Below are 23,569 nucleotides of genomic sequence, written 5' to 3'. Positions count from 1 at the left end.
CTTCATTCCTTGTGCCAACAGTACTTTTTGTTTCCCACGAGATGTTGCAAGGAACGACTGGGTTATCGCAGTAGAAAGCATATTCCGATCAAAATGTCAACCATATAGTCTCGTCGTGAACGTTTGACAAGAAATACAATTTACAACACTGTGTGCGCTGCTCAAAGGGTAACGTATTGTTAAAACCATGTTGGTATAAGGCAGAATTGGCTAATTTGTCTACATTTGTGTACTGTTATATATGTACTGTATTAATAACCGGAAATAACGAAAAATACACTCGACTCAGTGACTATTTACCTTCTTGACGTTAGCGCATCTGCTCCACTGCGCATGCTCGGCCGGCGATTCGCGGTTGAGCCAAAGGGGAGAGGATGTTGCTAGCACCCAGTGTGGAGGCACTGCCGTTTTCACAATAACATCATCTAAATTTGCATCTTTGCTTACCTTTTCTGTGGATCATATTGCAAACGCTTCTGGGAGTCGTGCATCTTGGATCGCATCCTCTTATTTGGCGGTTATATTTTGAGACTACGTCCTTTGTTGACAATGGAAGCGGATCGGTTTGCAGATTTACAGGGCTCGTTTTTGCAGGAGCAGAAACAAGAATCATGGCTGGCCAGCTAGGCCGCAGATGGGGGGGTTTGTAGCAAACAACAGGCGTGTTTGGACACAAAATACGCCATATTGTATTGCTCTTACCGTTAAATGGTAGTTCGAAGAATCCAGTGTGTTAAAACGCGATTGTCGCTCAGTTTTGTTTTTGCGTGGTACCTAAGACAAGCTAACAAATCCGCTCGCCCCGCAACCTTGACTGCCTGACGTCGTCGTTAGCCCATTAGCCGGCTAACGATAGCCAGCGTTTCTTGGGCAGCAGTCCGTTCAAATAATTTTAAAATACGTAAACGGGCATTGCTGGCGTTGTTGGACTGACACCCATTATCACGTGTCCAGTGATAATTTGGATTGCCCATTTAACTTGTTACGTTTGCCCTGGATGAATGTGGAACAAAATGGAGACCCCGACGATTGTGTACGATTTGGATACATCTGGGGGCTTAATGGAGGTAAGGTTTCTTGGCCCAAACGCTCAGTTTACATTCTAGTACTATTAAAAATGCAAATATGTAATCGTTTATATTTTCAGCTTCCTATTTCATTGTACATTTCCTAGCAATCTATAGTAGTCTTGCTGTTGGAAGGGGTTAACGAGGCCACAGGAACCCTTCAAGCCTTGCTTGGAATGGCAACCGTGGACATATGTTATACTCTATGTACAAATTAGTGAAGTATACTGGAAAGTAGTGACCGATTGGTGCAAACTACATCTACAGCAAATTCAGACACTTCTGGCGCCCCCAAAGTCTGAGGAGGTTGAAAAGAGAAGTCGGAAGTTGGGGAGAGACGTCCGTAGAAGCGGCAGGGCCACCAACCACGACACCTGCGATAGTTGCAGAGAAGGAGGGGATTTGTTGTGTTGTGATCATTGCCCTGCAGCGTTCCACCTCCAGTGCTGGTAAGTTGTCATTATTCTGCTCTAAAACCAATTGCACTTGATCAAACTCATTAAGAACATCATGTACAGTAATAGTTCTACTTACGAACTTAATTGGTTCTGCGATCAAGTTTTTAAGTAGAAATGTTTGTAAGTAGAAGCAACGTTTCCCAGAGGAATCAATGTAAAAGCAAATAATGCATGCCGGACTATCCCAAAAGTCACTCCTTTTGCCCAATTACTCTGTGTAAAACCCACAGAAAACCAATACAACAGTATTATTTTTGCTCTTTCAAATGTTTATAACTAAATGCCACTTTATCCTTGACCTCCTAACTTTGCTTAGGGAAGGGGAAATCTGTTCTAAAAATTACCCACGAGAAGACAGAAAAAGTCAGGCTAATAAATAATTGTATGCTTTCACGTACTTCCTGCAATGTGCACGCTCACGTGTGCCAGCCACTGTGCCGCCTGAAAATTCGAGTGAAAACTTTTAAAGATAGAAATTGACAAACACAAAAGTGTGTTCTTCATGTTTTTATTGAAAACAAGCTGGTGCTATCTGCCGCACGGCAACGGTTTCCGCTTTTCACACAGCAGGAGATACCTACTTGGCACAACACCATTAATACTCTGTCGCGAGCGCGACAATACGCATGCATTTGCCAAGCTCCTTTATGATTTCGAGTTTCTATTGATAGTCTCAGAAGACATACTCGACTACACTACTTGTTTTGCTAATGCGCCGAGACGAACAGGGAATGGCAAAAGAGACAAGACGGAGGGGGTGGCTGGTGCGTCGGTTCAGAAGTCAAAAAGTAGATGCAAAAAAAAATCCTGAGGCACCGGTTCGTATCTCAAAAAGTTCGTAAGTATAGGTGTTAAAGTAGAAGTACCACTGTATACCTTCTACCCGAGAAGCTGGTGTTTGTTGTCTTTTTCAGGAAAAAGTTTATTTTGCTGTTATAAAACATTCCCAGAGGATGCCTGAATGTCACAGTTGATAAGCAACACGTACTGTGCTCTCGCACGAAAATGTTTTGCGAATACTTCTTTAAACTGCGCTATTTCCAGTGCAGCTATCAACGTACTGTATATTGACATTTCCCAATGCATTCCCTGTCCAACCTGTCGAATACTAACTACTCTTACTCTTATGTTATGTGCAGTAGTTGCTTCAAAGGCTACTCCTAAACCTAAAAAAATATGTGGTCAGTGCGTTGTGTACTGCAGCCAGATTTCTAATCAGGTTGCATCGAATGAATAATTATAAATGCGTTAAATTATTCATTTTCTGTAATTATAAGTCTGTGCGCTTTGGTTGTCCGTTAATTTCTATTTAATGTACAGTCGGCCATCCCACTCTGACGCGTCACAGCCAGTGGAGCTGCAGCCGTTGCCATAAATGGAGTCTGTTTACAATATGGCGACCTCCCTGCTCCTTTCTCATTCAACGCCATCCTACTAGGCTTTTTTTAAAATGTAGCTTGTTTGTTCATGTGTGTGTGGGGGAGCGGATTTTATTTTTTTTTTATATAAATATAGTGTAAGTGGGGCGGCTCGGTGGCGCACTGGGTAGCACGTCCGCCTCACAGTTAGGAGGGTGCGGGTTCGATTCCACCTCCGGCCCTCCCTGTGTGGAGTTTGCATGTTCTCCCCGGGCCCGTGTGGGTTTTCTCCGGGCACTCCGGTTTCCTCCCACATCCCAAAAACATGCTTGGTAGGCCGATTGAAGACTCCAAATTGTCCCTAGGTGTGAGTGCGAGTGCAATTGGTTGTTTGTCTCTGTGTGCCCTGCGATCGGCTGGCAACCGGTTCAGGGTGTCCCCCGCCTACTGCCCGTTGACGGCTGGGATAGGCTCCAGCACTCCCGCGACCCCCGTGGGGACTAAGCGGTTCAGAAAATGGATGGATATAGTGTAAGTTTTGGAAAGTCAGCTTTAAAGGATGTTCTCTCGGACTGCATTTCTACTACTAACATCATTGCAACTTGGACATTTGGACTAATTGGTACAAAACTGCACAGGTCACAATGCAATAGCAATCTCCACATGTGGTTAACCTGCAATGAATTGTTTCGTATCTCAATTAAATGTGGTGTCGTAGCATTTCGCATATTATTTCTATTTGTGTCAATTTGTCAAGTGGCCCCATCATGACTCTTCTTTCAATTTTACCTATTTTATATCATGTTCAACACAGAGCATCTTAGTCCATCCTTTATTAATAGTAACTTTGAGAAATATGCTTTGTCGGAACCTCAATATTTATGTCAAACACTTATCTACACATTCAAAGGGCTGCACGATATAACGAAAAATAATGTCATTGGTACGTACAATATGCTCATCGCAAAGACGTGCAATAAGTTTTATTAAAAACTGATAACTGACTTATTGACTGATTGTTTCCTCATTTGGCATAGCAACCCACCCCTGAGTGAAGAGATGCTTCCTCCAGGAGAATGGATGTGCCACCGCTGCAATGTTCGAAAAAAGGTGTGTTGTAGATCAGATTTGGCCCTCTACCAAATGTCTTTGCACTGCTGATGGGCTTCAGACAAAACAAAATTTTGATGAAGTTTTAATGTTTTTCTTATGATCTTTTTCAGAAGCGAGAGCAAAAGTCTGAACAAACCAACGGCCTGCTGGAAAAGTCTTCTGTTAATAAACGTGCTTCCTCTCCAGCTATGGAGCTGGAGCTTGGCACTGGCCCACTGCGTCTTGATGGCCTTCCCCCAGGGGCTGGAGCAGCAGGGCCTGGTCTTCGCGTGGCCCAGGTACGCCTCTTGGACCGTAGGAGTAGCAGCAGGCCAAGCAGCCGGCCAGGCACGCCAACTTCCAATACTTCGTCGACCCCTACCCCCTCAGAGGAGCAGAATGATGGAGAAGAGGAGGCGCCTGAGGATGATGTTCAGGGCACAGAGCTGGAGAATACTGTATTATCTTCTCCAGTACCACGTCTTCTCAAGAGGCCCTTTCAGCTGCTCATAGCAGCCGCTTTGGAGAGAAATCCTACACAGTTCCAGCTACCTAGCGAACTTACATGTACCACTGCATTGCCAGGTTAGTCAGTACCTAAAAAGCATTGTCAAATGAAAGTCAGCTAATGCAATTCTATCTTGTAATACAATAATATTCAATTATGATTTCGGTTGGGCCAATTTTTTTAAATCAAGGAATGTAGCTAGGTCATACACAGTGCATCAACATGTTTTGGTGTCAATTTTACGTTTCAAAGTCGAAATGGATGTTTTTTCCCCCCAGTATCTTACCACTGTTTGGGTTTTTAGCACCGTCAGCTATGTGGGTCGGCTATGCATGTGTTACATTCACAGTATCAAACACTGTCGGAAGTTTTGTTATCTTTGTGATAACCCTCTGCATCTCTTGAATGCAATTTAAAACTGACAGGCTGGGCCACTCAGGGTATTGGTTCTGGGCCCAAAATTAAATAGCATTGTTGTAATAGGTTTATCACTTCTACAAAGTTTGGTAACAAACATGTTATCTGTGTTCAGGCAGCAGTAAACGAAGGAAAAAGGAGGAATTGCTTGGCAGGCCATTCAGGCGACCGCAATATGAACTAGATCCGAATGGTCTGGTGCCATTACCAGTCAAAGTCTGTTTTTCATGCAACAGGTATTCTGATATACCATAATGTGTACTGACATATAAATAAGATCTCTTATATTCTTGATTGTTTTGCTGTCTTTGTGTTTTATTACTCGCTGTAGAAGTTGCAGGTTGGCTCCCTTGATACAGTGCGACTACTGTCCTCTCCTGTTCCACACGGACTGTCTGGACCCACCCCTTACAGCTTTACCTGCTGGTAAATGGATGTGCCCAAATCACGTTGAGCATTTAGTGGTGAGTGGCGTTGAACTGCAAATAACATCTTCTGGTTAAATACAATGCTTAGCTTTGTGTGGTTTTTTTTTTGTGCATTTTTGGTTGCTTAGCTAAATCAGAGAAGCCTTAGCCTGTCCAGTCGGTGTCAGCTTTTCGATGAGTTTCAAGACAGAATGTCCCAACATGCAGTCAAGTTGGACTTTCTTCGCAGAGTCCATCGGCAGTTTTCACCAAACTGTCGGACCACTCAGCAGTGCAACAAAAAGACTATCAAGGTAGACTGTGCCACAGTACAATGTGTGTTTTTGCATCTGTTCAGATAAACTGGTATATTTCTGAAGTTCCTAAATTGTTGTCCATCTTCTACAATTGTTTTTGTAACAATTGCGTTTTGTTTTCAGGTACCAGATGCCATCAAGTCCCAGTACAGGAATCCACCCTCCATTCTACATCCTGCAGGGGTGCGCCAATTGGAGTTAGTTTGTAATGGTCCCCCTGAACATCACTCCTCAAAGCACCTCACCACAGATGCTGAACAGCAGGAGGTAAGATTCAAATTGTGTTCAAATAAAATGGGGTTCAAATTGTTGACATTCTTAATGTATAATGTGGAGCTGCTTGGAAGCCTGAATAGGCTTAGTGTAAACAATCGCGTTTCTCATACGATCTCCTATAAAATGATCGGAACTGATTAAAGTTCGATCTAACGCATTGGTACTACTTACCTATGTTTCCCTTCCATATCGATCCGTAGATTTACTCGAAACATTAACAGAGCAGCCTATTTTGACATGAAATAGCCTGGTACGTATAGCAGCTATCGTTATAGCATTAGCCATCCGCAAAGTCCCATGAGCCTCAGCTCGCAATCTCCCATGAGCCTCAGCAAAGTGTAAACAATCGCGTTTCTCAAACGATCTCCTATAAAATGATCGGAACTGACTAAAGTTCGATCTAACACATTGGTACTGCTTACCTATGTTTCCCTTCCATATCAATCCGTAAATTTACTCAAAACATTAACGGAGCAGCCTATTTTTAAATGAAATAGCCTCGCGGGTACAACAGCTATTCGGTGACGCCCCCTGACTACAGTTGCCGTAATGTTGGGAAGCGATGCGACCTTGTAATTTACTAGTCGTACTAAAACGTACTGAAACATTTTGGCAGAGCACTGTGTACAACCAGTATGGATCAACAAATTCATCAATTGATCCATATATAAGGCGCACTGGACTATAAGGCGCACTGTCGGCTTTTGAGAAAATTTTAGGTTTTTAGGTGCGCCTTATAGTCCGGAAAATACGGTACAAATAAAAAGATTTAAAACAGCTAAACAAAATCAAACATTTGAAAATGTCCATTAATGTACTCAGTACTTGGTTGGGAATCCTTTTGCACAGATTACTGCATCAATGCGGCGTGGCATGGAGGCAATCAGCCTGTGGCATTGCTGAGGCGTTATGGATGCCCAGGATGCTTCAATAGCAGCCTTTAGCTCATTTGCATAGTTGGGTCTGGTGTCTTTCAGCTTCTTCTTCACAATACCCCACAAATTCTCTATGGGGTTCAGGTCAGGGGAATTGGCAGGCCAATCGAGGACAGTAATGCTATGGTCAGTACACTATTTACTGGTGGTTTTGGCACTGTGGGCAGGTGCCAGATCATGCTGGAAAATGAAATCATCATCTCCATAGAGCTTTTCAGCAGACGGAAGCATGTAGTGCTCTAAAATCTCTTGGTACACAGCTACATTTACTCCGGACTTGATGAAATACATTGGACCAACACCAGCAGCTGACATGGCTCCCCAAACCATCGCTGACTGTGGGAACTTCACACTGGATTTCAAGCAACTTGGATTTTGCTTCTCTCCAGCCTTTCTCCAAATTCCGGCGCCTTGACTTCCAAATGAAATACAAAACTTGCTTTTGTCTGAAAAGAGGACTTGGGACCACTCTGGAACTGGCCAGTGCTTCTTTTCCATAGCCCAAGTCAGACGCTTCTTCCGTTGTCTTGAGTTCAGAAGTGGCTTGACCATGGGAATAAGGCTATTGTAGCCCATTTCCCGGACACATCTGTGAACAATGGCTTTTGATACCTGGACTCCAGTTTCAGTCCACTGTCTTTGAAGCTCCCCCAAATTCTGGAAGTGACTCTTCTTCACAGAGCTGTTAAGGCTGCAGTCATCTCTCTTGGTTGTGCAGCGTTTCCTGCCACATTTCCCCCTTCCAACAGACTTTTTGTGGCTGTGCTTTGAAACTGCACTCTGTGAACAGCTTGCTCTTTGAGAAATTTCTTTTTGTGTCTTACCCTCCTGATGGATAGTGTCAATGATGGTCCTCTGGACAGCAGTCAGATCAGCAGTCTTGCCCATACTTGTGATTTAGTTTACTGAACCAAGCCGAGTGTTTTTCAAGGCTCAGGAAACCCTTGCAGGTGTTTCTAGTTAATTAGACCATTCAAGTGGTTAGTTGAATACCCTACTAGGAAACTTTTTCATGATATTCTAATATTTTGAGATAGGATATTTGAGTGTATGCCTTAATCAGCAATATTAAAATAATAAAAGGCTTGCAATATTTCAGTTGGGTTGTAATGAATCCAGAATGTATGAGATTTTTGTTTTTTTAATTGCATTACAGAAAATAAAGAACTATCACAATATTCAAATTTTCTGAGACAGTCCTGTATAGGGCGCACCGGATTAAAAGGCACATAAAATAGAAGCTATTCTGCAACAAACTGAGGTTGACTAGGGTTGCGGTATGCATCCACTAGCCAATAACCAATGAGCCTTCTGTAAACGATCGCGTTTCTATCTATCTTCCGATCATTCTACAAAATGATCGGAACTGACTAAAGTTCAATCTAACACATTGGTACTGCTTACCTGTGTTTCCCTTCCATATCGATCCGTGAATTTACTTGAAACATTAACGGCGCAGCCTATTTTGAAATGAAATAGCCTCGTGCGTATCAGCTGTCATTATAGCATTAGCCACCCGCAAACCCCCATGAGCCTCAGCAGTGTCGTGGCAGCCCCCTGTAAACAATCACGTTTCTCAAACTGTCTCCCATAAAAGTGATCGGAACCGATTAAAGACTGATTTAACACATTGGTGCTGCTTATTTATGATTCCGTTGGTTATTGAGCCGTAAATGTACTCGAAAACATGAACGGAACAGCCTATTTTGAAATGAAATGGCCTCGCGGGTACAACAGCTATTCAGTGACGCCCCATGACCACGGTTGCCGTAATGCTGGGAAGCGATGCGACCTTGTAATTTACTAGTCGTACTAAAACGTACTGAAACATTTTGGCAGAGCGCTGTTTATGTGATAGTTATTTAAAATATATATAATATATATATTTAAAATATAGTTTATATATCGTTGTATGTAGGGCTGTGGACTCGGTCGGATTTTTGCTCCGAGTCTGAGTCCGGCCTCTTGACCATGAGTCCGAGTCTGAGTCCGAGTCCGAGTCCGGCTGTCCATTTTTTCTGTTAATTCATGTGACTGCTTAGTCTTTATTCAAGGCTAATTCAGATCAAAATCTAAATAATTACAACAGTTTTGTGATGGCTTTGTCTTTATTAAACATATAAACGAATACAATAAACAGATACTTTCAAGTCTTAATCATTAATTACACCATTATAGCTCAGACATTTATCTAAACACAAATAATTAGTGACGACCCCTTATTTGGAAAGCGAAAAACCCATGTCGTACGGCGTCAGCACTATGTTGTTTTCAATAAAACCATGAAGAACTCACGTTTGCGTCAGTCAATTTAAATTTTTATAAAGGATTATTCTCATTTGATGTCTTTAAATTCATCCGCGTTCTGCCATTGAAGCGGGGTGCATTCAAAGACCAGTCGTACAGACGGAACACTCATTCACTTCACCAAAACGCAACAATATAATTACGTGAGCTCTTTGCATAAACCTCGATGCAAAGAAACTCCTCTTTTTGGGTACAGGCTACAAGGAGTATATATTACAAAGGAGACTTTATACTTAATTGTGATCATCATTCATCCATCCATTTTATTTTATTACTCAGGTATTTTCAAAGCAAATTAATATTGTTGCATTTATTAATTTGCTTTAACATGACAGCGCAATATAATTAAAAGCTGACACGATAGCAATGTCAAACGTGTTCATTTAAGAAAAAGCCACACACGTTTTGTGATCAAATCTTTCATAATGAGAATGATTTGAGTGAATTGATTTTACAATTTTTATCCCCCCTCCCCACCATCTGTCACTTTGCTTGGGACAAAAGGAGCCTTCAGAACTGAAATTTCTTCTCAATTTCATTCAAATCAATTCACTCAAATCATTCTCGTTATGAAAGATTTGATCACAAAACGTTTCCGTCTGTACGACTGGTCTTTGAATGCACCCCGCTTCAATGGCAGAACGCGGATGAATTTAAAGACATCAAATGAGAATAATCCTTTATAAAAAATAAAATTGACTGACGCAAACGTGAGTTCTTCATGTTTTTATTGAAAACAACATAGTGTTGACGCCGTACGACATCGGTTTTTCGCTATAATTCGGTATAATTCGAGGTAGTCCACCCTCACCCAAAGTTAAGGTTTCATGGGAATATTATTGTCATAATTGTCTGGACCATATATGATAATTGTTTAATGGTAGTTATTGATAGATCTTGAAGATGTCAAGTTATAGGTGCATAAGACTATGTTGTTCATGCATATAGCACGTTCATTGTAAGAGGGGAAGAGATGTTGTGTATTTTGGGCTAACTCAAATTCCGTAGTAGAAAAACCCCGGAAGTGGGATGGGCATTCTGTGTTGTTCTGGTACGCCCTGTGAACGCACTGTGAGTAAGGAATAAAGCAGTTATCATTCACGTCGTTGTCCGACCTATTCTTGCTATCTAAGAACCTGGAAAATAGTAAGGATATAACATATATCACGGGTCATTACGACGAGTTTGGTGGAGTTTTTACTGCTTCTTCCAACTCCTACCGCGCTGACTGTAACCTGACACTCTCTGGCTGCGTCTTGCCTCTTTTTTTTATTGTCGGACTCGGTGGACTCGGTCAAAATCAGCACCGATTCCGAGTCCGGCAAAAATGACCGAGTCCGACCGAGCCCGAGTCCCCGAGTCCGAACCGAGTCCACAGCCCTGGTTGTATGGGCCTGTGGAATAATTTGAACTGCGGCGCGGCACACGGCATTGTTGACAAAGGACGATCGATGGATTTAATGAATTGGAGTGACACAGATGGTTTTATAAACGTGTTATTTATGTAATAGTTTTTTTTAAATAACTGAATGTTACGTCAGGCCCGTTCTCAGCTCCTCGTTTGTGTTTGTCACGTTAGCATACCGTATCGTTTAGCCTGTTGTTGCTCGTTCATGTCTGTTCTTGGTGTTGGATTTTGTCGAATAAATTGCCCCCCAAAATGCGACTTATACTCCGGAGCGACTTATATATGTTTTTTTTCACATTTTTGGGCATTTTATGGCTGGTGCGACTTATACTCCGGTGCGACTTATAGTCCGAAAATTACGGTATATATGTCTTGTGAGGATGCCCTCGCGCTGGGCTACAGGGGCCGGTCAGCACGGCAAGAGCAGAGCGGAGCCGTGACACCTTTACACTTTAAAATGTTTAAATAAGTGTTTAAAATACAATAACAATAACGTATTTAAAAGTACAATGGAGTGTATAAAAATAAAATGATGCTTGTGCGGATGCCCTGGCGCGGGGCCGTGTCAGCCCGCTAGCACGTAAGAGCAGAGAGGAGCATTTCATTTAAGTTAAAAAGTTAAAGTCCCAATGATCGTCACACACACATCTGGGTGTGGTGAAATTTGTCCTCTGCATTTAACCCATCCCCGTGTGATTTTAATCCATCCCCTGGGGGAGAAGGGAGCAGTGAGCAGCAGCGGTGCCGCGCTCGGGAATCAGTTGGTGATCTAACCCCCCAATTCCAACCCTTAATGCTGAGTGCCAAGCAGGGAGGCAATGGGTCCCATTTTTATAGTCTTTGGTATGACCCGGCCGGGGTTTGAACCCACAACCTTCCAGTCTCAGGGCGGACACTCTACCACTAGGCCACTGAGCTTTATAATAATTGTAAAAAAATTAATGTTACTACTTCACGGATTTCGCCTATCACGGTTTCTTTTTGGAACGTAACCCCCGCAAAAAACGAGGGTTCACTGTATGTTGATGATCAAGGTGGTTGACTTGGGTGTTCCACTGAAGTAGTTTTGCTACTAATGGATCACTGTACTTTGATGCAGATGGAATTACACAAGTATGTGCAGATTCATTTCTGGCAATTGACCTGCTGAGTCGGTTTATTGTTACATTTCTTGCAACACCCATGGCAGTATTAACAAGTCAGTTAAAGCAAAGCACACACAGAGAGCATGAGCATAAGTCAAAGGGTGGGGAGGGGGGGACGAACAAAAATTTAGAATAGTTTTGAGTTTTGTCATATGAAGTTCATGAGCTGAGGCGTGATTGGTGTTACCTGAGCCCTGAGCAACTGTGATGTAATTTTTAGTCGGCAACAAATGGCAAAATGCCCCCCACGCCCCCAAGATGGATGAAAATTACTATTAATTCATATTTCACAAACACAATATTAATCAGAATATTTTGCTTAAACCAGTGGTGCTGCATATCTAACAAATTATTAAAAAGCAAATTATCAGTTTAACTTCTCCTTTTAAAAGCCGCAGAGTTCATACCATGGGATACAAGTAGTGGCTTATAGTCTGTAAAGTACGGTAAATAAATGGTAAATGGTCTTTCACTTGCATATCGCTTTTCCACCCATTAAGGCCCTCTAAAACACTTCCTCATTCACTTATTGATGATGCAGCATCAGGAGCAATTGGGGGTTCAGTATCTTGCTTATGGATACTTTGACATGGTCACAGTGGCTGGGGATCGAACCCTCAACATCTAGTTTGGGAGATGACCACCTTTACCACTGAGCCATACCCCAAAAATAAGATGGAATCAAAATGATATTTTTTTCTCATATATACCGTATATACGCACCATAAGGCGCACTTAAAAGCTTTTAATTTTCTTTTAAATTCTCTCAAAAAACAAAGGTGTACCTTAATACCGTATTTTCCGCAACATAAGGCGCGTCGGGTTAAAAGGGGCAGACTTGATTCCAGGGGGTTTTCTGTACTTAGTCCACACATAGGACGCACCGCATTATAGGCCGCATGCATGCCATGACTTACGGTAAAAAACGTCATAGGGGCAAGTCAGTCCGTTCCGTTGTACTTTACTCTACTATTTAATCATGTACTGTATGTACATGTACTGTATGTACATCTCTGTCTGTCTGTCTGTCTCTCTCACATTGTTAATCGATATTAATACGCAAATCCATCAAAATCCTCATCTTCTGTACCCAAATTAAACAGTTTGGCAAGTTCGCCATTAAACATGCCAAGTTCCCTCTTGTCATTGTCTCGTCGTGGTCACGTTGCTCTTCTGCAATGACCCTGGCTTTCCAAAAAGCTCTAATTGTGCCTCGTAAGCATGTCTCTTTGTCTCTGTCATTTTAGCGGGTTCTAATGCTGTTTTCGTTGCACAAACAATAGTATTTATTTATCAATGGCGGCGGAGGTACGTTTGCTACGTGTTGTGTACAGTCCACTGATTGGTTTAACGCTCCGATCTACGTAAAACGTAATGTCCTCTGATTGGTTCATCGGGTCTACATATTACGTCTGTACATTACAACTCTGTGTGGCGGAATAAACACAAAACAACTTAACAGATTTGCACAAAAGATAGTATTTGTTTATCAATGGCGGCAGATGTACATACTCTACGCGTTATGTACAGTCCTCTGTTTTTCTTTTTGCCCCCATCTGTAAAACGTAATGTCCTTTGATTGGTTCATCGGGTCTACATACATGAGAAAGTATTCGGCCCCCTTGAACCTTTCAACATTTCGCCACATTTCAGGCTTCAAACATAAAGATATAAAATTGTAATTTTTTGTCAAGAATCAACAAGTGGGACACAATCGTGAAGTGGAACGAAATTTATTGGATAATTTAAACTTTTTTAACAAATAAAAAACTGAAAAGTGGGGCGGCCCCTTTACTTTCAGTGCAGCAAACTCACTCCAGAAGTTCAGTGAGGATCTTTGAATGATCCAATGTTGTCCTAAATGACTGATGATGATAAATAGAATGCACCTGTGTGTAATCAAGTCTCCGTATAAATGCACCTGCTCTTTGATAGTCTCAGGGTTCTGTTTAAAGCGCGGAGAGAACCATGAAGACAAAGGAACACACCAGGCAGGTCCGAGATACTGTTGTGGAGAAGTTTAAAGCCGGATTTGGATACAAAAAGATTTCCCAAGCTTTAAACATCTCAAGGAGCACTGTGCAAGCAATTATATTGAAATGGAAGGAGTATCAGACCACTGCAAATCTACCAAGACCTGGCCGTCCCTCCAAACTTTCATCTCAAACAAGGAGAAGACTGATCAGAGATGCAGCCAAGAGGCCCATGATCACTCTGGATGAACTGCAGATAACTACAGCTGAGGTGGGAGAGTCTGTCCATAGGACAACAATCAGTCGTGCACTGCACAAATCTGGCCTTTATGGAAGAGTGGCAAGAAGAAAGCCATTTCTCAAAGATATCCATAAAAAGTCTCGTTTAAAGTTTGCCACAAGCCACCTGGGAGACACACCAAACATGTGGAAGAAGGTGCTCTGGTCAGATGAATCCAAAATCGAACTTTTTGGCCACAATGCAAAACGATATGTTTGGCGTAAAAGCAACACAGCTCATCACCCTGAACACACCATCCCCACTGTCAAACATGGTGGTGGCAGCATCATGGTTTGGGCCTGCTTTTCTTCAGCAGGGACAGGGAAGATGGCTAAAATTGATGGGAAGATGGATGGAGCCAAATACAGGACCATTCTGGAAGAAAACCTGTTGGAGTCTGCAAAAGACCTGAGACTGGGACGGAGATTTATCTTCCAACAGGACAATGATCCAAAACATAAAGCCAAATCTACAATGGAATGGTTCACAAATAGACGTATCCAGGTGTTAGAATGGCCAAGTCAAAGTCCAGAACTGAATCCAATCGAGAATCTGTGGAAAGAGCTGAAGACTGCTGTTCACAAACGCTCTCCATCCAACCTCACTGAGCTCGAGCTGTTTTGCAAGGAAGAATGGGCAAGAATTCCAGTCTCTCGATGTGCAAAACTGATAGAGACATACCCCAAGCGACTTGCAGCTGTAATTGCAGCAAAAGGTGGCGCTACAAAGTATTAGCGCAAGGGGGCCGAATAATATTGCACGCCCCACTTTTCAGTTTTTTATTTGTTAAAAAAGTTTAAATTATCCAATAAATTTCGTTCCACTTCACGATTGTGTCCCACTTGTTGATTCTTGACAAAAAATTAAACTTTTATATCTTTATGTTTGAAGCCTGAAATGTCGCGAAATGTTGAAAGGTTCAAGGGGGCCGAATACTTTCGCAAGGCACTGTATTACGCCTGTATATTACGGAAGCCTCACAAAACAACTTTCCAGATTTTGGAATTCAGTCCACACACAAGCCGCACCTTATTAAAAGGCGCACCTTTGTTTTTGGAGAAAATTAAAGGCTTTTAAGTGCGCCTAATGGTGCGGAAAATACGGTAGTTTGTTTTTTGGTTTAGATCTAACAAATTTACTAAATAAAAGTGCAGAAGAACAGAAATATCTTGTCTGTGTCACCCATAAGTGACTGAGATTTTGTTGTTTGATACAATTCTTTTTAATTGTGAGGAGTTGATGAGTTTGATGCCGAACCCCTTTATTTGAAAGTGCTTGAGCAGTGGTAGTGAGCCAAACTGCCAGCAGAGGGTAGTCTATTCTCGTGTGAATGAGCCACTATTCACCCCTCTGTATTGCAGGGCCAATCCCTAGTAGAACTTTGCATTATCATTACAACAAGGGGTAGAGTTGTTGAGTAGCTGTTTTGTTTAGCTCCACGTGACCACCCATAAAGTCAGTATGAACAAAACTCAGATTCTGCACTTTTTCCATACAGTGTAGTTCTTCTGTGGTCTGAATGTTTCAGATATTTGCCCGGCCTAGCAGCCAAGTTTTGGGAGGAGAAACTCTGTGCAGGGGAGACATCGTGTATTATTAGGTGTCAAATACAGACTCATTACCAGAATTGGGCATCTCACAAAAGATTATATACTCACATTTGAGGGGTAGGTAGGCACTCCAGAAACCAAACTATTGTATACAAGCAATTTTTTACGTCCTGTAAGATAATGTTATGCAAATTGGGCTTAAATATGTCTCAATATAAGGCCTGAAAATGCATATATAAGCAGCCCTTTCATAGATAAATATACCATGATACATAGAATTGAATATTTTAATTAAAATGTTGTCTTGATGTTTCAAACAGTGGCTTCAGGATGTCATCGCGCTCCAGTGCAGCATCATGCGACACTTGTCCACCAAGCAGAATACTTCATCCAAGCCACCATCCGCACAGTTGGATTCTGACGATAAAGATGTGTGTAAATCTTGTACAGTGCCAGAGGATGTGAGAAGAAAACCTTCTTTACAAAGGACTTCTTCTCCTGGCCCGTGCTCTAAACTTTGCAGTCCATCTGATGACCCAGATGGGCCCTCTCTAACACGGGACACATTATCACAGCAGGTTGGTTCTAAATGCAACATGCCACCCTGCCAGAGCTGTACTAAACATAATGGACCTCTACCAGAGGAGTGTCACCCTTCCATAGCAAATGGACCATTAGACTGCAACAGTGAATCCCAGTATTGCGTACAGGAACTCCCACAGCACAGACTGAAGCACTGCACAGACACCCTTGAATCAGCTGCCTGTGACCTGGTGAACCACATAGGAACAGAAACACTGAAAAAGGAGCCTGAGAGCGCTACAGAAGCTTGCAGTCCAAAACATCACCCTGTATCCACAATTATGTGCTCTCAAAGCAACATGCAGAACCATAGGCCCCAGGCAGAGCTCCAGATTGAGAGTATGAGCAACAACATTAAGCCCTCTGACACCATTACCAGCCAAGAGCAATGTCCAAACAACGCTGAATCGCCATCATCAAATCCAGGTAAACACTATGGCAAGGTTGTCACACTTCTTTTTGTCACGTGCCATGTTGTATGGCCTTCCTGACAGGGCTATTCGTTATGACTGTTCAAGCAAATGCATGTATAGATCTGCTCATAAGTTTACATACCCAGACAGTATTTAAGGAATATTAGCAAATTTGTAGTAAATATGACTGAGCTTTTTAAGATATTATTGGTCAACTGATTTTACGACATAATCAAAAAGTCAAAGTCTGCTTTGTCAATTTCTTCACAAGTCAAGACACACAAAGAGATCGAAATTACGTTCCCACGGTGACAAGACATAGTACACAATATACATACAAGTAAACAACACAAAAAGTAAAAACAAGAAGGCACAAACAATGAATAAATAAGAGTGATGAATAAATAATAAATAAACAAATAACATAAATAAGAGGAGCAAAGATGGAGCAAGTGTGCATACAGCAGACAGTCAGAATATAGCGCAAAAGTACAGGACGCTACGCAGAAGGGGGGAGAGACTTCAGGATCCTAACAGCCTGGAGTATGAAGCTGTTGGTGAGTCTGGTGGTGCGGGAGCGCAGGCTCCCGTACCTATTCCCAGAGGGCAGAAGATCAAACAGAGTGAGCGGGGTGACTCATATCACTCACAATCGTGGTCGCCTTGCGGGTGAGATGGGAGGTGTAAATGTCCTTCAGGGAGGGGAGTGAAGCACCAATAATCTTACCAGCCGTGTTCACTATGCGCTGCAGGGCCTTCATGTTGTATTCAGTGCAGCTACCACCCCAAACAGCGATACAACTGGAGAGGACGCTCTCAATGGTGCCACGGTAGAATGTAGTCATGACGGCCGGACGAGCACTTGCTCGCCTGAGTTTCCGCAGGAAGTACAGCTTTCTTCGCCAGTGATGCGGTGTTGGTGGACCAGGAGAGGTCCACACTGATGTGCACCCCCAGGATTCTGGTGCAGCTCACTCTCTCCACCACAGCACCGTCGATGGTCAGTGGCAGGTGTTGGGTGTGACCCTTCCGGAAGTCAACAACAATCTCCTTGGTCTTGTTGACGTTCAGCAGGAGGTTGTTGTCCCTGCACCACGTGGCCAGAAGGTCGACCTCCGACCTGTATTGAGTCTCGTCGCCCCCGGTGATGAGACCCACCAGAGTCGTGTCGTCGGCATATTTCAGCACGCGGTTGCTACTGTAAGTCGCAGTGCAGTCATGCGTCAGCAGGGTGAAGAGCAGCGGACTGAGCACGCAGCCTTGGGCTTGGAGATTTGTGCGTGACTGCACTTTGAATTATTAGAGTAACTGAAATCACTCGAATGGCGCTGATCAAAACGTTAGCCTTGAATGTTTGGCCTGATAATAGACACATTGACACACGCAGGTAAAAATGGCTACAGGTCTGCTACTCTGATTACAAATTGTGCCAAGGGATGTTAACTTATCCAAGCTATACAATAATTTCACTTTAATACATATACAGAGCTAAATTCAGGACTAAATTCTAGACAAAATTTTTACACAGGTTGCCCTGATGTGCCGATTTTCATCAAAATTTTCAATCGCATCCCATTCAAAAATCTACCAACCAATAGAAATTTATTTCTTGAAATAATTGAGATTTCCTATTTTTTTATATTTTTTTCTGTCAGGGAAATATACAGTGAGAATGCACGCAGGATTTTTTTAAATTTTACTTAGCAGTGATATTTCAGCAATACACACAGACACATAATACACACAATATCAAATAAAGGCAGGACCCTAAACATTATACAGTTTTTCGCGGGAGACGCGTTCCAGGACCACCCGCAAAAAACGAATCTACAATCTAAAAACATAAACCATGCTCCACTCGTTTTAATCTGTGTAACATTTTACACTTAAAAGTATTGAGTAAATTTGAAAGCTGTGAAATCATTTATATGTACATCATGAATTAAGTAAATGTAATTAAAGAATTAAGTAGATGGTACTCAACTACATTGAGTTCCATGAAATATAAAATTGAGTTGATTTAATTAGAATTTTAAGTAATGCAATAGTAATCCTAAATTCAAATCACTCAAAAAATTGAGTAGATATAATTAATATGTGGAGTAGATGCAACTGAAGATGAGATTATTATTAAACAAAGCAAATCTGCTACACTGACTCAGATTTTTTTTTAAAATACACTGGACTATCACAAATCAGAATAAATATGTTACATTTACTGTATTTTCCGCACCATAAGGCGCACTTAAAAGCCTTTAATTTTCTCAAAAAAACAAAGGTGCCCCTTTTAATAAGGTGCACCTTTTGTGTGGACCAAATTCCAAAATCTGTAAAGTTTTGTGTCGCTTCCGCCACACAGAGACGTAATATACAAGCGTAATATGTATACCCGATGAACCAATCAGAGGACATTGGGGTTTACGTCGATTGGGGTGGTAAACCAATCAGAGGACTGTACGTTACACGTTGAGCACCTACCTCCGCCGCCATTGATAAATAAATACTATCGTTTGTGCAACGAAAACAGCATTAGGACCCTCTAAAATGGCACAGACATGCGAGACATGCTTACGAGGCACAATTAGAGCTTTCTGGAAAGCCAGGATCATTGCAGAAGAGCAACGAGACAATGGCGAGGAGGAACTTGGCATGTTTAATGGCGAACTTGCCCAACTGTTTAATTTGGATATGGAAGATGAGGACGTGGACGGATTTGCGTATGAATATCGATTAACAATAATGTGAGTACAGTAGAGTACATGGTTAAACAGTAGAATAAAGTACAACCGAACTCACTTTCTTGCTCCCGTGACGGTTTTTTTGTTTACCGTCAATCATGGGATGCATGCGCCCTATAATGCGGTGCACCCTATGTGTGGATCAAATACAAAATAGACCCTGCAAATTGAGTTTGTGCCTTTTAACCCGAAGCACCTTATGCTGTGGAAAATACGGTAGTTAATTTTTTGATCAATAACCAGCAACTACATACGGAGGTATTTCTTGAGAATTCTTGAGAGATTGAGGGACAGAAAACTACGAAAAAAAAGAAGGAACTTTTAAGCAACGCTGGAAGATAGGAGGAGGAATAAGGGAGTGTCATAGGAAAGATAAAGATAAGTTATCTGATTAGGATATGACTATGTAATTATTGCCAGTAATTCACTAAAAGGAGGAAAATGTGAATGAGACAGATGGAGTTATTATTCTTGCAGTTTAAATATGAATTGCATTGGTGGAGGATAAATTTTAATACCTAATGTAGAACACTCATTCGTGCCCGATGTCTCTCTCCTGCAGCACCTTTCTTTGCTTGAAACAAGGACAGCAGTTAAGGTGTATAGGAGTCCAACATTGCCATTAGTTTTGGCTCAAGAATCAGTGTGGCGACTCATCTATTGTGTCTATTGTCACCGGCCACTTTATTAGATACACCTATCTAATGCAACCCTGTACAAGAGGTGTGCCATAAATTCTCTTCTTAGCTTATACATTTTCAGTTTTGTTGACATTGTCAGAAAGGTGATAAATATACTTTGACGTGGCGAAGCTGTCGATTTGATTGCATTAGATGACACAGGTCTTACAAATGAAGTGCTGTCGAGTGTATAGCTGTGAAACATGCAGGTTTTCAGTCCACAATATATGTTGACCATTCTGTGACAACAATTCTAATTACTCACTTGTGAAACATCAAACAAGGTGGGCCACCAGTCCTTGATGTCACCGATGCTCATCTGTAGGATGACATCATGTCTCCTATGTGCAAAAATTCTGAACATCAACTCCTTAATGACTGCTGTCTCTCTTCTTTGATTCCTCGATTAGTTGGTTTCGGTCCAGCTCTTGTCTTTCCTTACTGTCTCCTGCAAGACAGTGAGGGAGAAGCACCATCTCTACTTTCTGTGCTTTCTTCCTTGCAGAAAACTTGTCATCTGGGTGCTTGTTCTTGAGTGAGTTGCAGGCAACCTCAGGAAATCCAAGGTTTCTGATCTTCGACCTGTAATTTCCCATCTAGTATTTGAGACTATACATCCATCCAAGCCAGCTATTACGATTGCCGAGCTTTGACAGGCATGGATGTTTTTTGACTACAGCTTCTGCCACCTCACCGAAGGCCCGTGGGGGAGGGTGTGTACATGTAGTCAGCTAATTTTTCCATGATGTCAGATTGATTGATTGATTGATTGATTGATTGATTGTGAAGTACAGTACCATCTTTGAGAAATTCTTCATTAGCATTCCTCAGTACTGCCCCTATTGCCACGGAGAAAGTGGAATGCTGATTTTATTTGGTCATGATGTTGTCTGAGGTCTTCTAGGTGGAGAGAGGATAATTGTGTCTTTTGAAGACACTGTATCGGTTGTATCGGTAGCAAAGCTAGAACTGTCATTAATTACATCTGCCTGGTTTTCATTCAATGCAGTCAATGTAAGAATCACAGATGGTATAATCACAACTTTGATTGTCCCCTTGTGCTTAATCTGGTTGGTAGAATGGAGAATGAAGTAATCACCAAAGTCCTCATCCAAATAATGCAGGGTAAAATCCTCAGTGAATCCAAGTCTCTTTTACAGTCTCATGTACAGTGCCTTGCGAAAGTATTCGGCCCCCTTGAACCTTTCAACATTTCGCGACATTTCAGGCTTCAAACATAAAGATATAAAAGTTTAATTTTTTGTCAGGAATCAACAACAAGTGGGACACAATCGTGAAGTGGAACAAAATTTATTGGATAATCTAAACTTTTTTAACAAATAAAAAACAGAAAAGTGGGGCGTGCAATATTATTCGGCCCCCTTGCGCTAATGCTTTGTAGCGCCACCTTTTGCTGCAATTACAGCTGCAAGTCGCTTGGGGTATGTCTCTATCAGTTTTGCACATCGAGAGACTGGAATTCTTGCCCATTCTTCCTTGCAAAACAGCTCGAGCTCAGTGAGGTTGGATGGAGAGCGTTTGAACAGCAGTCTTCAGCTCTTTCCACAGATTCTCCGTCCCAGTCTCAGGTCTTTTGCAGACTCCAACAGGTTTTCTTCCAGAATGGTCCTGTATTTGGCTTCATCCATCTTCCCATCAATTTTAGCCATCTTCCCTGTCCCTGCTGAAGAAAAGCAGGCCCAAACCATGATGCTGCCACCACCATGTTTGACAGTGGGAATGGTGTGTTCAGGGTGATGAGCTGTGTTGCTTTTACGCCAACCATATCGTTTTGCATTGTGGCCAAAAACTTCGATTTTGGATTCATCTGACCAGAGCACCTTCTTCCACATGTTTGGTGTGTCTCCCAGGTGGCTTGTGGCAAACTTTAAACGAGACATTTTATGGATATCTTTGAGAAATGGCTTTCTTCTTGCCACTCTTCCATAAAGGCCAGATTTGTGCAGTGCACGACTGATTGTTGTCCTATGGACAGACTCTCCCACCTCAGCTGTAGGTATCTGCAGTTCATCCAGAGTGATCATGGGCCTCTTGGCTGCATCTCTGATCAGTCTTCTCCTTGTTTGAGATGAAAGTTTGGAGGGACGGCCGGGTCTTGGTAGATTTGCAGTGGTCTGATACTCCTTCCATTTCAATATAATTGCTTGCACAGTGCTCCTTGAGATGTTTAAAGCTTGGGAAATCTTTTTGTATCCAAATCCGGCTTTAAACTTCTCCACAACAGTATCTCGGACCTGCCTGGTGTCTTCCTTTGTCTTCATGGTTCTCTCCGCGCTTTAAACAGAACCCTGAGACTATCAAAGAGCAGGTGCATTTATACGGAGACTTGATTACACACAGGTGCATTCTATTTATCATCATCAGTCATTTAGGACAACATTGGATCATTCAAAGAGCCTCACTGAACTTCTGGAGTGAGTTTGCTGCACTGAAAGTAAAGGGGCCGAATAATATTGCACGCCCCACTTTTCACTTTTTTATTTGTTAAAAAAGTTTAAATTATCCAATAAATGTCGTTCCACTTCACGATTGTGTCCCACTTGTTGATTCTTGACAAAAAATTAAAATTTTATATCTTTATGTTTGAAGCCTGAAATGTGGCGAAATGTTGAAAGGTTCAAGGGGGCCGAATACTTTCGCAAGGCACTGTAACTGTTCCACAGTACTGGGTATTCCTGCGGACAGTCTAAGCTTTTCACTTTGATGTTTAATAATAACTTTCAAGGCAACCAAATCCACCTGGACAGAAACAAAAAATAAAATTAACCCGACAGAAGGATGGTGTTTTTAAGAATCAGACTCATCGCCTACCAATGGCAAACAATGTGACGTTTCAATGTAACCATGAGTTTTTCTCCAACAATGGATTCCTGTCCCCAAGTTAACTGTGCTTTAGCAGGGACATTTTCCCGGAGTGGTCTAAAATAAATGCCCTAAAATGTTCATCATACTAGCTGTTGAGCATTTTCACAATGAAACTGATAGTGCTACAATAACACTCTGGGAAATCGTAATAAAATCGGGTAAACCACCAGTTGACCCATAAGGCAAAACCATCCCAGCAGCATATTTAGTTCCATGGAGTATGGACACATTGGTCAAATTCAAAGAAGTTTGTGTTGAATAAATTGCCTCGAAAGATTGCTGTATTCGTATGTCTAATGCAGTGCTTCTCAATAATTTTCTGTGATGCCCACCCGAGGGAGAAGAAAGATTTCGCGCCCCCCATGCTTGTACCCTTATTAACATTAAAGAAAACAAAAAATAAATGAAAAAGAAAGATCAACTTACATTAAAGAATAACTTCATTAACATTGTTTTTTAGTCTGTAACAGAACAGATTCAATGTGCATCACTTGGCCTAAAATTAACAAATAAATTATAATTATTTAAATTAATTATTATTAAATTATATAAACATTCTTGACCAACTGCCATTTTATGCTGAAAAAAAATACAATAAAATAATAAACATACATAATATTAAATTAAACTAGAATTTGCAATTCCTGAAGAAATTGCGTGTGAAGGTGAAGAAGTTGAATAAATATTTAAGGAATGTTGCAGAATGATGTTGAAACGAGTTGAATCGGTTGAAAAATGTAGAAATGAGAAGGGAAAAAGGAATTGGGTGTGA

At 41.7% G+C, this 23,569-nt stretch overlaps 1 protein-coding gene across 2 annotated transcripts in view; it reads left to right on the top strand.

Moving 5' to 3' along the window:
• The first annotated feature begins 335 nt into the window (after positions 1-335).
• The window catches only part of LOC119132853 (PHD finger protein 12-like), a 47,518-nt gene continuing 24,284 nt past the window's right edge, over positions 336-23,569 (top strand). For both annotated transcript variants that reach the window (XM_037268391.1, XM_037268390.1), the window contains exons 1-9: positions 336-1,067; positions 1,335-1,516; positions 3,921-3,993; positions 4,107-4,560; positions 5,016-5,136; positions 5,232-5,364; positions 5,457-5,621; positions 5,748-5,891; positions 15,819-16,506. In XM_037268391.1, the coding sequence (XP_037124286.1) occupies positions 1,002-1,067; positions 1,335-1,516; positions 3,921-3,993; positions 4,107-4,560; positions 5,016-5,136; positions 5,232-5,364; positions 5,457-5,621; positions 5,748-5,891; positions 15,819-16,506 (2,026 nt within the window). In that variant the 5' untranslated portion in view covers positions 336-1,001. The remainder of the gene's footprint in view (positions 1,068-1,334; positions 1,517-3,920; positions 3,994-4,106; positions 4,561-5,015; positions 5,137-5,231; positions 5,365-5,456; positions 5,622-5,747; positions 5,892-15,818; positions 16,507-23,569) is intronic.

The sequence above is a fragment of the Syngnathus acus genome, chromosome 13 (genome assembly GCF_901709675.1).
Source record: "Syngnathus acus chromosome 13, fSynAcu1.2, whole genome shotgun sequence".
Taxonomy (NCBI): domain Eukaryota; kingdom Metazoa; phylum Chordata; class Actinopteri; order Syngnathiformes; family Syngnathidae; genus Syngnathus; species Syngnathus acus.
The sequence above is the reverse complement of the archived record's forward strand: the minus strand, read 5'-3'. Positions and strand labels throughout refer to the sequence as shown.